The sequence below is a fragment of the Nasonia vitripennis genome (genome assembly GCF_009193385.2).
Source record: "Nasonia vitripennis strain AsymCx chromosome 2 unlocalized genomic scaffold, Nvit_psr_1.1 chr2_random0002, whole genome shotgun sequence".
NCBI lineage: Eukaryota > Metazoa > Arthropoda > Insecta > Hymenoptera > Pteromalidae > Nasonia > Nasonia vitripennis.
Genome location: NW_022279608.1, coordinates 3674174 through 3692808, shown reverse-complemented (window position 1 = coordinate 3692808; position 18635 = coordinate 3674174). Strand labels below are relative to the sequence as shown.

At 34.1% G+C, this 18635-nt stretch overlaps 1 protein-coding gene across 1 annotated transcript in view; it reads right to left on the bottom strand.

The window, feature by feature from the left end:
- Positions 1–6691: 6691 nt before the first annotated feature.
- Ndufa5 (NADH dehydrogenase (ubiquinone) 1 alpha subcomplex, 5, 13kDa) overlaps positions 6692–18635 on the bottom strand; it is a 120941-nt gene continuing 108997 nt past the window's right edge. The window contains exon 3 of the mRNA NM_001172353.1: positions 6692–6963. Coding sequence (NP_001165824.1) covers positions 6790–6963 — 174 coding nt within the window. The 3' untranslated portion in view covers positions 6692–6789. The remainder of the gene's footprint in view (positions 6964–18635) is intronic.

Here is an 18635-nt window from a genome sequence, read left to right as displayed (position 1 = left end):
CTAATTATTATAAAGTAAATCAATACCCTTCCCACTAGAATGCAGCGTATAGTAAAATACGCTCTCGATAGCACAAAGTATAATACTATACTTGGCATCGGGATTCTATCAAATTATCATTAAACAGACCCTAAATATCAAACCGATAGTAATTGACACATTCCATAATTAATGAAATAGATAAGAACAAGGAACGACAACGTAAGGCGAAGTAAGAATAAAAACAAAATTAAATTCGATGTTGACAAGTAAAATCAGTTAAGAAATCAATAATAATAGTAGACTCACGTAAGACAATAATGATAAATTAGAACAAAAACATAATAATGTAAAGACACGCCGATATACACGCACATCTTACAACTCTACGGCAAGAGGCCACGCGGAGCACACAGATACGCACGCACACATTGCGGTTCTACAGCAGAGACAAGAGACTAAGCGAAGCACACCGATATGCACGCACACATTACGACTCTACGGTAGGAGACTAAGCAGAACACACCGATACTAAAACCGAGCTGCTACAAAATATAACAAATACGGCACAGCACAAGTAGAGAGAAAAATAAGAAGCCTACTGTACATCGTGGACCGCGCATACCAGAAGGCGATGCACGTGCAATGAAGGGGAAACCCACAGAGCACGCAGCGCTATCGGCAAGTGACACATAAGTCACGCGCGCTGGAAGCTCGACGAGCCGCCAACGAGGACATCGCGCGAGTCTTCTCAAAATGCATAGAGGAGCTTCTATAAGCCGGCAGATAAAAAAAAGTAAATCAGAGGCGAGTTTGACAGGAGAGGAGCACAAGGGGACTCGATGTACTAGAGGAGAGGATTTTTACGCTGGTTTTCTGATTGGTCCTCCCTGCAACGTCACATGCATTAAACGCTTTAAATAAGGCAATGAGCTGCATCTAGGCCTCCTGATTGGCCAAACACCCACCCCGCCGAGGAGACGAAAATCGGAGATCGCCTCTACTACGAGAGCATAAAAGAGCCCAGCAACAGGTCCACACGTCCTTAGTCTGCTTCAAAAATCGTCGCCAGTATAATCCCGTCACCTGTAATATCAAGACGCTCATATAAGATGGAGTAGGCAGTGGATATGTAGGGCTTCAAGAAACCCGGAAGACTTCGTCTTGAAGAAGCTGGCCATACTGCCCCTCAAGAAAGACGCTGAACCTGTTATACAATTATTCAAAGAACCATTTCCTTAATGCAAGTTATCTCAGAAGTACAAGCGTGAAAATTTATGGCTTGAACTTTATTATCACGGATTAAGCTGGGACTCCGGTGATCACGAATACACAGAAATAGAAAATCTTCTTCAAGATGCACTCAATAACGCCAGCAAGATTTTCATCAAGCCACTGATCATGAAAAACTCGTCACCGTATATGCACGAATCATAATGGAGCGCACAGAGCCACATGTGCACGACAGAACGTCAGACTCATGAGGCGTTACTACTTCGATAACGTGTTCATGGAGTAGGATGACATCTCGTCCGATGAAGCATACTCGCGCAATTGCTCATATCGAGTTGTAAAGACCGTACTTCGTATAAGGACGGGCTACGTGAGTTTACAAATAATTATTTAAATTAAGATAACTAGCCTTTGGTTCGAGAGCCTTCTGTTACTAGAGTTACACGCAGACTGTAGGAATAGAGTATGTCGAATTTGTGCGCGGACGGGTATTCTGTCCGTGACTGCATTTGGCGGACGTAGGAGTGTCCGATGTTACTTACGGTCATTGCAGGCAAGTTGCTTGTGACACTTTTGTGTCCTGCGGACTCAGCGTTATGTTCCGCTTAATTCACCTCGTGCGTGGACGCTAATGATTCATCCACAAGTATCGTACTCTTACCTGCACGTCGTGACTGTGTATCTGATTTAAATTTATTTGTGCCGATTGAGGTTTAATTATTATTAACAATTTAATATACAAGGTTCTCAATTATATTGATTGTTTTGTTTTTATTGGCCCAGAGCACTTCATTAACCTCAGGATCATCCTGACACCTGTTTTCGGTACATTTGTTGTATACTTGGTGCGTTGTATTATAGACCATGTCTCGCCATTCGGATGATTTTGACACCAGGACATCGCCTACTAAAAGTGAAAATTTTTTTGGTAGATTTGTTGTATCCTTAGAACATTGTATGGTAGACCGTCTTTCGCCATTCAGGATGTGATTTTGCAATATTTTTAGGTAACGATGAAATTTTGCACTTTCCAGATTTTTCAGGGAATTTTTCTAGACTTATAATTTTAGTCTTCCTGGAATTTTAACGCAGATCATATACTTATGACTATAAACGAAGTTTATTGTGGTTAACCTTATTGTAATTTTGAAGGTAGCACTATATACCGTTTACCATAACTTTAATAGGTTAATCTCAGAATCATTTTGACACCTAGACTTTGTTTACTAAAGATAAAAATTTCTCGTACATTTATTATATACTTACTGCTTTGTATCATAGACCATGTCTTGCCATTCAGGAGAAGATTTTGATACCTTGACATTGTCTGCTGTGGTTAAAATTTTTTTTAGTGCATTTGTTGTATACTTATAGTGCATTATATCATAGACTCTGTTTCGCTATTCGCTATAATAATAAGTGTCAAATGTTTATGTATCAGTAAAAAATGTATAACCTAAATTAGGGGCCAATTTTACCCAGTTTTCATCGTGTAAAGTACACGCAGAGAATTTGTTATTGTTTAACAACCTAAAAAACTGGACAAGTAAAAATTTTACTAGTGATTTTTGTATTAGGTATAAAATATACCATTTTTATTAAGACATATATTTAATCATAAAAAACAATTAATGATATTTTAAAAAAGGAAGTATATTAAAAAAGTATATATACACTTATATTTAATCAATAGTTAACACTAAACCATTAAATTAAAATAATAAATATTATTATTAATATATGAACCTACGCAATTTATCCTGCTGGTTGACATGCTACCACACGCCCAACGAAACATGGCTTATAATATCACATTAATATAGTTTTTAATTTTATATTTTTTAACTTTTAAATTTAAAATTATCATATTATTATTTTCAACTTAAATTAAAGACTTTAATGTTATTAACTTAAATTTTCATATTAGTTTACAATTAAGTTTATAGCATTAACTAATAAATAGACAACTGACATAGTAACTTTGATAAACGCGCCATAATATGGCAACAGATCCCGTGTTAAGTATATTAGAAAACCGAGTTAAAACAATCACAATTCCATATATCTGTTGTATGTCTTTAACAACCAATCGAAGCAGTTCAATTAACATGGCATCGACATCTATATTATATCGCGCCTTTTTAAAGTTAATTCGTCTTATCGTCAGATCGCGATGTAAACAACATCTAAAAAACCATCACGAACATTTCGCAATTTCCCATTTATCGTCTACAATGATGAAGTTGTGTCTTGACGTCAAATTTAGTCCTTTTTCTCTGGTATTTTGTCCATCGTAAATAAAATCTAATCCCTTCGGTATTATGTTTAATACATCACATCGCATCAAAATAAATATATTTTTTTCAATGACTACATAATATTATTCAGTAATCATATATTCTTCAAATTTAATTTAAATTTAAATAATAAGTATTATGCTCTAATTTTATGGTGTAGTTACTTCTGATTTCAAAATAAAATTATATATTAATAATAATAGTATATTATTTTATTATTGCTTTTGTTTCATTTTTCTATTATTATAAATTTGTGAATTATATATATTTAAAACTTGAATCAATGTTTAAATATAACAAGCAAGCGTTAGCGAGTGAGTTTTTAACTAGTTAAAATTAAAATCCCTGCATTTATACTAAAACTACACTACTACACGTATCCTCCTTAAATTTGAGCCCAAAAGAATCATTCGTTCACTTGGAATCCTACGGACAGTGAACAAATTCACAAAACATTGCACCGAGTACCACAATGGGCCAACAGAGATTATGAAGCTATCTGTTGTAATATAGTAAGTATCATAATTTTGATTATTGTAAAGGTAAGAAGATGTGTTGAAAGGCTAGTAATTTTATATGGTAACAGTATTTAATCAGAGTAGTATGAAATCATGAAGATTTGTATATGCACTGTTGGAATCAGAACAGAGAATTCCATTTGCTTATTTATTGTAAATGTACAAGCCTAGCTACAAATATAACGTATTGTAATATGACGCGCAACGACTGGTAAGCGCGCGTCTCCCCCTTATGATATGTATGTGAGCATCACGTGACTGCGAGAGCTGTTGAAGCTATGCGATGCCCTCGCGTCTTCCTCTCTACTGTAAGACTCTGATGTAGTCGGACGTGCCGACTTGGCTTTTGCCACAACTTTATCATTTCAATATATTATATATTATCAATACTTATTATCAAACCTCAGTGGTAACCATCAGAACGGTAAAGTTAAAAATATTTGTAATAAAAATCACTTAAAAAAATTTCAAATGATTTACTTTAATTTTGTCAACTTTACTCATAATTCATTTTTTCAGGATTTAAAGGTGTTGTGTCCCCTTAATGCATCATAGTTCATGTATAGCAGTTATACAGGAATCAAAATTGCAGTTAGATCTTCCTTTTTCATTTCTATTTTAAAAATGTACTGAGCCATACGTGTGAGCAAAGCGAAGACAAACATATATCTTGAGCAAAGATAATTATTAATGTCACAAAAAATTTTTTTAATTTCAAAAAAGCATTGTAATATCGTAATAATACATTAACGTGTAATATTTAAATAAGAGGTTTCCATTTTATAACATTACGTACAGTATTATCCTAAAATTGTTGTTATTGTATACATGAAATTTTTCAGTCATTCAAATTTTTAGTATATCAATAATTAATGCGAAAGCGTACATAACATTTATAATTCTGAATATAAAAATATTGCTTATAGCAACTTTTTCCAAGTTAATATAATCAGAAAAGGATATTAAAAACTTCCCAGCCAAACTCTCTCAATTTTTGACGAGTTATTAAAGATATGTGCGGTCTAGCGTTGTCGTGATGGAAGACAACGCCTTTCCTATTGATCAATTCTGGCCGTTTTTTTTAATCGCCTGCTGCTATCACATTAGTTGTTGACAGTAGACAATTGAATTAATAGTTTGTCCAGGTTCGAGCAGCTCATGATGAACAATACTCTTATAATCCTATCAAACACTCAACAACACCTTCCTTCGCGTCAATACGGGCTTCGCACTGTTTGTAAAGCTTCTCTGTGCTTCAACTACGATCTCTTTCGCACATTATTGTCGTACGTGATTCATTTTTCATCGCCCGAAATTATTTTTTTCAAACATGGCTCAATTTCGTTTTGTTTCAGCAGGGATTCACAAATGGAAACTCGATTCATTAAATTTTTTGACGTTAATTCGTGTGAAACCCAATTACCGAGCTTCTTTTTGTATCAAGTCTTATGTAAATGGTTCAAAACTGTTTTATGGTCGATGTTTAGTTCCGTAGCGATGTCGCGAGATGAAATATGTCGGTCTGTCTCGATTTTTTCAAGAATTTCATCGACTTGTTCAACGGTTCGCCCACCGAGGTTCATCTTTGAGAACAAAGTTTCCTGAACGAAATCGAGCAAAATAATTCTGACACTGGCGTTCACTTAAGCACTCATCATGAAAAACACTGCACAATTTTCGATTAGTTGCGCGGCAGTTTTCCCTTTTCGGAAGTAGAAAAGCTAAATGTGACGAAAGTGGCCTTCTGGAATCTCCATTGTTAAAGAGCAATAATATTTGAATCATTAAACGAATGACGCTACTTTGTACTCTAAAATATTCTATAGACTTTAAATTTCTAAACATGCTATAGTATGGTTTCATTGAATAAGCATTACTATAGATACACAACTTTAACGCCATCTATTAGGGATAACCGAAATTATTTTATCCCCAACCTAATATTACATATGTCGAAAATATAAAAACCAATACATTGATTCCTTTTATTTTTTTGGAATTGTTCTCACAGATTCTAATACATCTGCACCAAATCATTAAAACGTTTGATGGTAGGAATGTATATTTTTATCATATGTACCTGATACCATTTAATAGTTTTTTATTTATAATGGAAATTTGATGCAATAGAAATTTTTTTTCAGTGATCTGAACGATTTAAGTTCAAAAAACATTTCTACCGTAAAAAAGATTTAATTTTTTTATTTCTATGAGTTTTGGAGGGTTTTTACAAAATCTAACAAGTATACAATTTTAATATAGTGTAGATAGATGTAACATAGAAGATATGCTGATTTTAAGGCTTTCACTATAAAAATTTGAGTATAAAGAAAAAAAGTAGAAAGAGTATAAAAGATGTAAGAAGTGGTAAAAAAAGAGACAGAAGGAGTAGTAGAAGGATGTACAAAAACCAGTAGCAAATTATAAGAAAGAACACTAGTATTGTAAACGGAAACTACAGAGTGGTAAAGATTGCTATCCTCTTGAACGAATATACATCGGAAATTGAAAATAAATAAATAAATAAAACAGGTAGAAAAAATGCTTCTTAGAAAAATGACGTAATTTTGTAAAAGTAATGTATTGCAGAAATATGTACGAGGAAGAATAAGGAAATGGTGACTAAAAATCGTGTATGTTAATTAAATAAGTCAAGTTTTTTTAACTCTTATATTTACAAGTTCTATAATAGCTTTTTTTATTTAATTGTTTACATACATTCGCATTATGATTCTTTAATTTTTGCTGAAAACGCTATTGCACTAAGCATGGGGGGGCCACGACCATTGATTTGCAAAATTTTTATTTAAAAGCGGTTCCCATGGTTTCCAGTCTAAAAAATTTCGGACCAGTTTCAATTCTTTGTCAGCTTGGAGTATTAATTCTTCTATTTGTCCACAATCAATTTTTTTTTCGATTTCTGCCACAGATTCGATCTGCAAAAAGAGAAGTATACTATTTATGAGTTGAACAACAACAAAATAAGAAACAAGCCTAACACTTAGATTAATACTTCAGCATGAACACTTTACAAACAATTATTAGTTATCAACTTATTAGTCTTTATCATTTAAAATTTTATATTAATTCTCTCTAAACGGTATTTGTTATACAGGGTGTTTCATTTTAATCCGACCACGACAAAAAACCATGGAAAAACTAATTTTAACGAAAAATGACCTTAAAAAAAGTTGAAGGGGGTAAAGGGGGCCATCGAATGACACAAACACCTATGACCTTGAACTCGATTTTCAAGGTCATTTGAGGGTAATTGTGATTTTTTTAAAGAGGAACCTCTATTTTTGACCTCGGAATACGGAGCAGCGGAAAAAATTACATCGGAAATGATATTTCAAGTTTGCCTTAGTGACCTTGAGAAGGTCAATTCAAGGTCAAATAAGAAATATCAGCCTAAGATTGTTTTTCTTTCAATTTTTTCGTACAATTATCATTTTGTTATTGTAATAAACATTAAGAGAATAATTGACTTAAAATGTGATTATGCTTTGCTGACTTCAAAGCCATTTTGTAAGGTCAAAAGTGCAAAAATGCAATATCAAATGTTATGTGGAGTCCATATTTATATCCTAACTTTAGTGTTGCCCAGGAACAACGACGTGGACGTAATAGGATTGTGTTCCCTTTGGGGTGCTTGATTAGAGTGAGTCTCCTTGCCTCTCACTTTTATTATGTACAGATTTGAATGTAGGTGCCCAAAGACACCACCATTTTTTTGGATTCTATTCAGTTCTTGGGATGTTTTCATAAGCGAATTTTTATCCTATCTTTAGCGTTACTCAGGAACGACGTGGACACCATTGGCTACTAATTTTCCTCATCGAATTTTGCCTGAATTTATTGATGAAATAAATAATTTATTTTGTAAAGATGATTTTTCATGTTGAATTTATCCTCTACTCATTGTTACTTACACTTAGTATTCAATAGTTTACTAGTTATTGAATAGTTATTGATTAGCCAAACTAATCAAATATCATTTGTTTAACATTTTCTCTTTTTCATTCATTGACCTTTATTTTTTCTATTAAAATTTATTACTCATCGAAAGCTATCTAAATTGTTCAGTTTGGTAAAAACAAAATTATTTATTGAACTCGTTATAAATTTTTAACAATGGCTGATTATCCAGCCGCTGAAAGGGTTAAGATTTTATTGATTCTTGGTGAGTAATCACTCACTCTATCACTCTATCACTCTAATCAAGCACCCCGAAAAGTGAGAGGCAAGGGGACTCACTCTCATCAAGCACCCCAAAGGGAACACAATCCGATTACGTCCACGTCGTTGTTCCTGGGCAACACTAAAGTTAGGATATAAATATGGACTCCACTAATCAAGCACCACTAATCAAGCACCCCGAAAAGTGAGAGGCAAGGGGACTCACTCTAATCAAGCACCCTGAAAAGTGAGAGGCAAGGAGACTCACTCTAATCAAGCACCCCAAAGGGAACACAATCCTATTACGTCCACGTCGTTGTTCCTGGGCAACACTAAAGTTAGGATATAAATATGGACTCCACATAACATGTGATATTGCATTTTTGCACTTTTGACCTTACAAAATGGCTTTGAAGTCAGCAAAGTATAATCACATTTTAAGTCAATTATTCTCTTAATGTTTATTACAATAACAAAATGATAATTCTACGAAAAAATTGAAAGGAAAACAATCTTAGGCTGATACTTCTTATTTGACCTTGAATTGACCTTCTCAAGGTCACTAAGGCAAACTTGAAATGTCATTTCCGACGTAATTTTTTCCGCTGCTCCGTATTCCGAGGTCAAAAATAGGGGTTTCCGTTAAAAAAATACAATGACCTTCAAATGACCTTGAAAATCGAGTTCAAGGTCATAGGTGTTTGTGTCATTTGATGGCCCCTTTTACCCCCTTCAACTTTTGTTAAGGTCATTTTTCGTTAAAATTAGTTTTTCCATGGTTTTTTGTCGTGGTCGGATTAAAATGAAACACCCTGTATGTATAAATTAATCCATTTTCGCTCCCTATAAGGTAGAACGAGCCTACAATAATTTGAGAATCGGAAATCAAGAGGAGCAAAAATGCCCCTGGGGATGAAAACGACCATTTTTGCTCCTCTTGAATTATTTTTTTTTTCATCTCCTTACTAAAGCTTTAAATCATTAAAAACTTTTGAAACAATTTCCAAAATTTTGATCTATATATATACATCTATACACGCACACCATAGTTGTCGACTCGAAAAACTCTATTCTCGATCTATTTCATAGGTGACAAAAATGGTATCCTTACACACATGTTATAAAAAGCTCGTGCTCAAACATCATCCTCGCTTAGAAAAGCCCATTTTTGCCCCTTGTTGTACAATGTACTATTGTCAAATTCCATGTCGCCTAATTTGTTAATTTTGGACATGTTTATCAATGACGCATATAAAAAAACTGCTGCCAATTCATTGGCACGTAGCTTCCTCCAACTAAATTTATAGGTCCAATAAATAAAATATTGTTTTAATATATTAGGTTATGCTGCTAATGTATGAGGCGGTTTTTGATACATAATTTAATATATAAGTTTTGGATGGTTCATTGTCCACAAGTTTGCAGACCCCTCTGTTTTTTATTATAGAATACGAACACTGCCATCAATTTTTTTTTTCACGCATGTTTATGTGTTCCTAACCAACCTAACCATCAAAACAACAGGCTATTCATTAGATAGGTCGATCGCGCAATTTTCGAGAAAACGATTTTTACATTTTAGCTCTTTACTTGACAACCGCTCGACGTGAATCACCAAATAAAATTTTGAAGCATTTGACTACATTGTTTTAGAGATATGAGGAATCAAAAAATTTTCAAAAGAAATTAAAACATTGATATCTTAAGAACTATAGGGGTTTGAAAGCTGTCCTATAAACTTAGCAGAAACACATAAAATATCTACATTTTCCTAAAATCTTAAGTGCAATAAGGCTTTTTTACGTTCGTAATCAAAGCACAAAAAAAACTTTTTTTCAGTTTTCGATTCATTACTGAAAAAATAAGTAGTCATATCACTTGAAATTTTAATGGGATATAGTTTGACACGTGAACCATCGACATAATTTTTTTCGCGAGGTTATGATGTTTAGTTTCAGAGATATGAATTAAAAAAAAATCACCTTTTTCATTTCATCTGCCGAATAAAGCGGTCGATCACGAGGACCAAACGATGAAATGTAGGTAATTTTATTCTCTTTCAAATGCATTATAGCTAAATTGTTTGTTACAATGGGATGATTGAAAAAAACGCAAAATAGTGTTTTTCAAAAATTGAAAAATGGCAATAAAAAAATAGTTGAGATAATAAAAAATCACTGTTTTTCCCGAATTCAGAATCTAAAAATATACATGCACTTGGTGAATCATTTCCCAACCTGCAACGACATAGAGCTGCCTGCTCGGGGGCCATATTGACCTTCTGGAGAAGACCTGACTTACCTAAGTAGGAGAGTGTCTATACGGAGGGAGGTACAAGGGAATCTGCCTAAGTGCCTGTGGTGTTTACGCCCCCTCCTCCCCTCTCTCTCTCTCTCTCTCTCTCTCTCTCTCTCTCTCTATATATATATATATATATATATATATATGATAATACTTAAGAATTACTTGATAATTACTTGATAATCACTTGATCATAACTTGATAATGACTTGATAAATATTTTTTTCACTGTAGGAAATTTGGCCAACTCTTCTAGCAAATTTGAACTAGTAGGCATTTCCAGAAACTTGAATAATTCAGTTTCGTCTTCATTATTGGAGCAAATCATAGGAAACAGGGAACCAACAGTAGGCTATCCAAAATATTTTTAACTATAGTCAGCAAGTTATAAGGTTTAACAAAAATAATAATTTTCAGTTATACAGAGTTTACAGGGTGAGAGGCAAAGAATTCGAATCTTAATATTTTTAAAACTAATCAGTTTTATAAGCTGCAAAAAGAATTTGGTAAGATAAGCAAAAGATATCTTTTTCCAAAATTTCAACTTAATTAAATTTTTTTTTACTCCCGTAATCGTATGACATAAAAAACGCATTTTTGTTGGTTTTCGATTCTTAGCTCAAAAACTAGTAGCCAAAATGACCGAAAATTTTTACAGCAAATAGAGATTATCGTTTTTTATTGCCTTACATTTTTTCAAAACGTTTGACTGTTTAGTTACAGAGTTATTAATTTTTTCTTTTAAATCACCTTTTTTATCATAACAATTGAACGGAACGGTCAATCTTGAAAATCTCTGAAAAAGCGGGAAAAACTAGGCAATTCAATCCTCTTTTAGATACATTATTGTTGAATATATTGTATAAATCATATCATTAAAAAAGCAAGTATATTTTTTCAAGAATCGAAAAATAGACAGCAATTGACCATAAAATGGTCGGAATCATAAAAAAAAATTTTCCGAATTCAGAATCAGAAAATATATATATGCATGTCAAATTTTATTACGATCGGTCACGTACTTCCGGAATCATGACGGTATACATGCATATACACACACAGCCATCCGCACGGTCATTATCTTAAAACGTATGGTTCAAACTCCAAACTCCTTCAAATACGTTTCTATGAAGTTTTAGCGAAACTGAAAATTTTACTATCACAAAGCTTCCTCTAGGAGGAAGCAATTTGAATTTTTAGATTTTGATTTAATATGCTCATACAAGTGAAATAAATTATAGTACATTCTACGAGTTTTAATTTGAGCTGTGGAAGAATCTCTAGATGCTTTGAAAACGGAATTATAATATTCAAGATTTTTAGACTTTCAGGTGTGAAATTCGTGAATGATCATTTTGCGCAGTTTCGCTACGTTAGCTTAAAGCTGCTGCAAAACCGATGAAACAAACCGACCGAAAAAACAAATTACAGGTCATTCATTTTAATTTGATAACTTACGATGTACTTTTTTCACCAAGTCCTGAAGAGAAACAAGCTAAAAATGTTAAAAAATATTATTTTTGGGGAAGATTTTCGACTTAAAACGGTTGTAACTCCAGAGTTTTTGGGAAACAGGAAAAGCCCACAGTATAAAGAAATCGTTGATAAAATGGTGAAGGACTTAAAAAAATTAGGATGTTTAATGAATTTAAAATTGCATTTCCTGCATTCCCATCTAGATAAATTTCCAGAAAATCTTGGAGATTTTAGCGAAGAGCAGGGTGAACGCTTTCACCAAGGCATAAAGGTGATGGAAACTCGATATCAGGGTAGGTGGGATGAAAATATGATGGCAGACTTTTGTTGGATGCTTAAGAGAGATACGCAAAGAAAAGATAAAAAACGTAAAATGATACCTTTACACAGATCATTTGAAGAAAAGAGAACAGCACCAAAAAAGAAAATGAGTAAAAGACGCTTACATAAACTCTAAAGTTAGTTCTTAAATTTATAAAATTTTGACATATATACGTTAAAAACATCGTTAATATACGTTAGTAAACAGCCCTTATCAGGGCTACATGATGTACAAAATCCGCTCGTGCAACCTCCTCGTGGTGTACATCGGGTTACGCTAATGCCGACGGTAACATTTTTTTATTCAATAGAAACGTTCAATCTTATAAAATTAATAGATATATATATATATATATATATATATATATATATATATATATATATATATATATATCCATTCAGAAATTGCTTGTCTGTATGGTCAGTGAAATGACAATCATGGATGGTGGTTTACCCCGCTTTAACGTCTCTTTTGAAATTGAGCAGATGTGTACAGATTGTACAAAAGCGTACAAATGTATAGAATTTTTTCGCCTAAATAGTTCTTTCTCAATTAGACCTTGAAATCACCTTGATCCTGACCTGATAGACTCAAACTGACCGCAGATTAGGATTCAGCAGGCCAAAATACTATAGGATATAAGTCAACTCCAACCCCAGCTCAAAACAACTAATTTTGGTTGTGTGGCTGTGTTTTTTTTTCACGGTTTAATAGTGTTGTGTACCCTTAATTGGTACTGATAACTAAAATCATCTTTCATCTGGTGATTTATTTAACTATTTCAGCCTCGCAACCCCATTTCCACCCTTAAAATAAGGAATGATCGCAGCACGGTTGTCGAATTCTAAAGGACTCGAAAAGCTTCTGCGAATATATTTTTAGCATTTTTTAAAATTTTTGTAAAATCTTGCTTTCCAATTTCCATCCCTGAAATAGGGGTGATGACCAAATGGTTGTACCTGTAGCACCCTGCAAAACCATAAAGTGCACCGTCCTAAAGTGCGATAGAAGCAGAAGAAGATATGAGAGGATTCACATGTTGCTAATATATATCTAAATTTGGTCTTGTATATAGTTTTTCATTTAAACTTTTTGTGCTACAAACTTGTTGAGACTGTCGACTTTATGGGTTTCAGTGGAGGGGCGCTGTTTGCTTCGGCGATCGTTAAGACGGGTCTGAAATTGTTACCCTTAAGTCTATGTTGTTACACAGTTTATAGGACTTCAAAAAATTCAAATGAGATAAGAATTATACTAATAGATATAAATATGTCAGTTATTGAGAAAAGATATGAATGGCTTCACAGCACCCAGGAATATTTAAATAACCTGAAATTATTAAGGCCCAAAAATTTTTAGGTTATAAATTTGAAGATCCAAAACTGTTAAGGCCCAAAATTATATCTTAAGTTAAGTTATTGGGAAAAGATGTGAAAGTCTTCACGGCACACGGGGACATTAAGCACTTTAATATAATAGTAAAAGTAAATATGTAAACGGAAAAACATGTTATCTCTAAGTCTTCTAACCTGCATGAATTCTAAAGCAAAGGATTCTCAATATGTGTTATAAATTAGGTAATTAATCATGTGATAAATCAGGTGATTAATTATGTGATGTAAATTTTGAAATTAACGCATCTTTTTTTAAACAAAATTTTGGAATTCTTACGTTTTTGACTTATTTTTGTGTAAAAGTTTGTGTAAATTTTACACAATAAAAATTGTAATGTTGCGCTTTTTATAACTGATCTGTGGTGACGCAAACAATCAGATTACACTGTTTTCTACTCGATATTCTTATCGCGGACTCTTATATATCTACAGAGAGGGACAACGTGTAGGTACTAGGACAGGCGAGCCTGGCGTGGTATAGGTTTAGAAATAAAGCTTTATTCACAATGGTTTATGCTGAACAAAACAATAATCGTATATTCTGCAACCCCCAGGATGGATCAGACTTGGTCTGATTACAAGTTTCCCGTAATAAATCAACACAGACTCGAGAAGTGATGTTATATATGTTGATATCCTTGGTCAAACGACAATGGATTTGTCAACACGATAACACCCGATTATTGGCTCTAAGACAAGATCACGAATTTCTACTAGAAATCAGCAAACGCGATGCAACAAACCGCGCTTTCGTGACTCTGATATTCGTTATCCGACTCGCCCAAAATGGCGTCGGCGTCGCGATCAAAGGACGCGGCATCCGTCAAGATGGCGTTTTCCTTTTAGATTCACTCCTGGAATTTAGCTGGTAATCAGACGCTCAGTGCCACCTCGCATCTGTACGAATCCTTGCTGAAATGCGCAAAAATCGTAAGACGTCGCGAAAACCACCGCAATAACGGAACGTTTCTGCGGCGTGACAGACAACGCCTACATACGTAAGGCGATGACGCGATTACGACTCGCGAAAGAACTATCGTGACAGCCGCTTCGATCACGGTTTGATCGGCGACGACGCCACGTAGATATTAATCGGGACACTCGTGTTGCCGGATCTTAAAGATCAACGGCGGCTCAACCCAAGGATTCTCATAAATGCTGGATCTTTTGATCAACAGCGGCTCGATAATTCTTCTTGTCGAAAGCTGGATCGCTTGGCGATCAACAGCGGCGCAACGCAATACCCGGGACGATTGCTGGATCACTTAGCAATTCTACAGCGGCTCAACGTAATACAACTGACGGTTTCTGGATCGCTTAGCGATCTACAGAGGCTCAGTAACTTATCCAGGTACATTGCTGGATTGCTTAGCAATCTACAGCGGCACAAATGATTACTTTAAGATGGCGGGATCCTGTTGGATCGACCGCGTCTCAACCGTTACAAACCGAGAATTCGCTCGGTGTAAAACACTTATTCCCAAAACCAGAATTAACACATGAATAATTGGCAACCGTGCCGAATATGCTCTCTCTCTCTCTCTCTCTCTCTCTCTCTCTCTCTCTCTCTCTCTCTCTCTCTCTCTCTCTCTCTCTCTCTCTCTCTCTTACTCTCTGAAAAACTCGGGGTTGCACGATGGCTGGATGGGAACGTCTAATCTCTAGAGCTGTTGAGACTATTCTATACGAGGAGGAAGTCTCTCTCGTCCTCGAAGTTCTGCGCGTACCCGGAAACTCGAATCCGCGCCCTCTATATTAATCGCCGGCGGCGCGACACCGGCGTAGGTAATATACGCGTAGGTAAGATAGAGATAGCGCGAACACGTCAGATTGCTCTGACGCATCATCTGGGGCAATAGGTAAATTTAAGTCACTGTGCAGTCATGGTGCACGGGACCCCCGTTAGCGCACTGGACTGCGCCAGTGCGGCGGTATGGCCCGGTTAGTGGTGCGCGCTAGTGGTGTACGCAGAAAAATAATAAAATAATTTTTATTATTTTTATTACAATATCTATTCAAAATATTTATAGCTGTACTTAAGTCAGGCCGCGTGCACACCATTACATACATTAAACAACCAATAAGATTTCTACAAGGAGCATCATATTTTGTATCTAAATATCATAATTGAGCTTACTAAGAAGTGGAGTATCTACGGAATTACAATCATTTATTTTAAACTGATCCAAAATTGTTTTAATATATGAACTTTGATCTAAAGTTAATTAATTCATTAAATAATTGTTGAAATTGCTCATTCTATTGTTATTCGCAGTAACAATAACAAAGTCGTCAATATAAAGTACAGTATAAATATTTGTGAATACATCATTTTTGTCTAATATGTAAATACAGCGATTAACTGACGAATTCTGAAAGCCGATTTCAATTAAAGCTTTTTCAAAAGTTTGAAGCCAGCATCTTGCTGCTTGCTTTAATCCATAAAGAGCTTTGTTTCATTTGCAAACTTGATTGCTATTACTTTAAACATCTTCCGGAACTTTCATATAAATTTGTTCATTTAAATTTTAAAAAGGCAGTTTTTACACCACGCATGTGATGAATTAATAAATTAAATTGATTTGCAAAAGCTAGAATAAATTTAAAACTTGAAATTCTAGCAACTGGAGTAAAGTTTCATTATAATCAACTAAATATTCTTGAGTAAAACCACGAGCTACTAACCTAGCTTTGTATCGAATTGGATTTCCGAATTCATGATTCTTTATTGCAAATACCCACTAAAATTCACTTTTAATCAATCAGACTTAAACTCTAGTAAATAGACCAGAAAAGAAAAATATTGTTGATTGTATTTTTTCATTTATCGCTTGCTCCCAATGAACGCTATCATCTCTATCTTTTACTTCTTGAAAAGAACTTGAAATTTTACACACTATCGATTGTGCACACAACATATAATCGCTTTCTTCGTATGAAATAGAAGGTTGATGATTAATCCTCTCACTCCTTCGAGGTTCTAATTTTGTTTGTTCTTTACTTTCATTATTCCGGGAGAGTGACTCATTGTATGTATCTGTTTCTTTTACAGATTTTTCTTATTGTTTAATTTAACGATTTTATCAGAATTATAATCCATTCTTGAATTTAGAGTATCTGATTTATTTCTATCAGATTTATTTTCCATTTTGTCTATTTCCTTTGATTCAAGTGTTGGTCTTGAATTTAGGACATTTATTTCATTAATTATCACATCTCTTACAATAACAAATTTTCCTCTATCCACATCCCACGCTTTATATCCATTAGGCTCATATCTAATTAATATACCTTTCCATGACTTATCACCAAATTTTGATTGTTTGACTTTATTATGAATATAAACTGTACTACCGAAAATTCTTAAATACTTTAATTGTAGTTTCTTTCCATGCCACATTTCAAATGTAGTTTTACAAGAATTTAAGGCTTTAGTCGGAGATATATTAATTAGATAAGTTGCAGTTAAAACTGATTCTCCCCAAAATGTTTGTTCTAACTTAGCACCGCTTATCATAGCACGGGCTGTCTCAGTCAGAGTTCTATTGATGCGTTCTGAAACGCCATTTAATTGCGGGGTTCGTGGAACTGTTAAGTCATAAGTGATTCCTTTTTCCATACAAAAGTCCTTCATTTCTTTGGATAAATACTCCCTCCCATTATCAATGTAAAGATTTACTACTTTTAGATTAAAATGAGCCTCACTTTTTGTTATGTAATCTTTGAAAACCGAAAACAGTAATGCGTAAACTCATCGTCTACCGTCGGAGGAGTGATCGGACTGCAAACATCTGAATGCACTATAAACAATGGTCGCTTGACGTATGTCTTTTCTTTGGCTTTATTGAACGGTAGCCATGCCTGTTTACCTTTCACACATGCTTCACAGATATTATCGCATGGTATTATATTTTCAATTTGACTTACGTCATCAACCATTTGTTTAGTCTTAATTTCTAAAAACTTCGATTTGCCTATGTGACCTAGTCATTGATGCCATAATTCATAATCAATTTTATTTACATTATAAATTTTATAATTAGCATTAATACTATGTGCATCGATAAAGTCAACTACTACTAAGTTGTTCATTCATTGGCCTACCTTTAATCACTATATTATTACTACCTCGTATTATCTCAACGCCAGTTTCATCAAAAACGACTTTCATGCCAGCTAGTTGCATTCTGCGTACTGACAACAAGTTGTGTGCCACCTCTGGACAGTAGAGAATATCCTCCAGAGTGCCTTGAACGCCCATATTGCTCGTCACATTGATTTTTCTTTTCTTTGTTGCTGATATGTACGCACCACTTTTAGCAATAGACACTTTGATAGGTGGATTCAATTCAACGAAGCTTCCAAATAATTCTTCGTTGTTTACTAGATTATCTGAGGCACCGGAATCTAATATAAATACTAATTTGACCTTTGTCTCAAACTAAAAATCCCCAGTCATAAAAGCAAAGGGAGAAGTAGTTGAAAACGAAGTTGATGGCTCTTGTTTTCCAGCTGCTTGAGCATTTTAATTGTTATAATATTGCTGTCTTTTTTTTCTTAAAATAACACTCACTGATTTTATGGTTGGTTCTACCACAAAATGGCACATCATTTTCTTTTTATTATCTACATGGTTTTTAAACTTTTTATTATTCTGTAAATTATTTTTATTCTGGTTTTTAAAATTCAAATTATATTAAAATGTATTTTTAAAATTATTTCTTTTGAATTTTGATGAATTCTGTTCTTCTTGAATTACATTAAGCACTATTTAAATAACCCGAAATTATTAAGGCCCAAAAATTGTAATGCCCAAAATTATATCCTAGATGTTAAGTTATAGGGAATAGATGTGAAAGGCTTCACGGCACACAGGGACATTAAGCACTTTAATATAATAGTAGATGTTCTGGGATATTTACACACTTTAAAGATT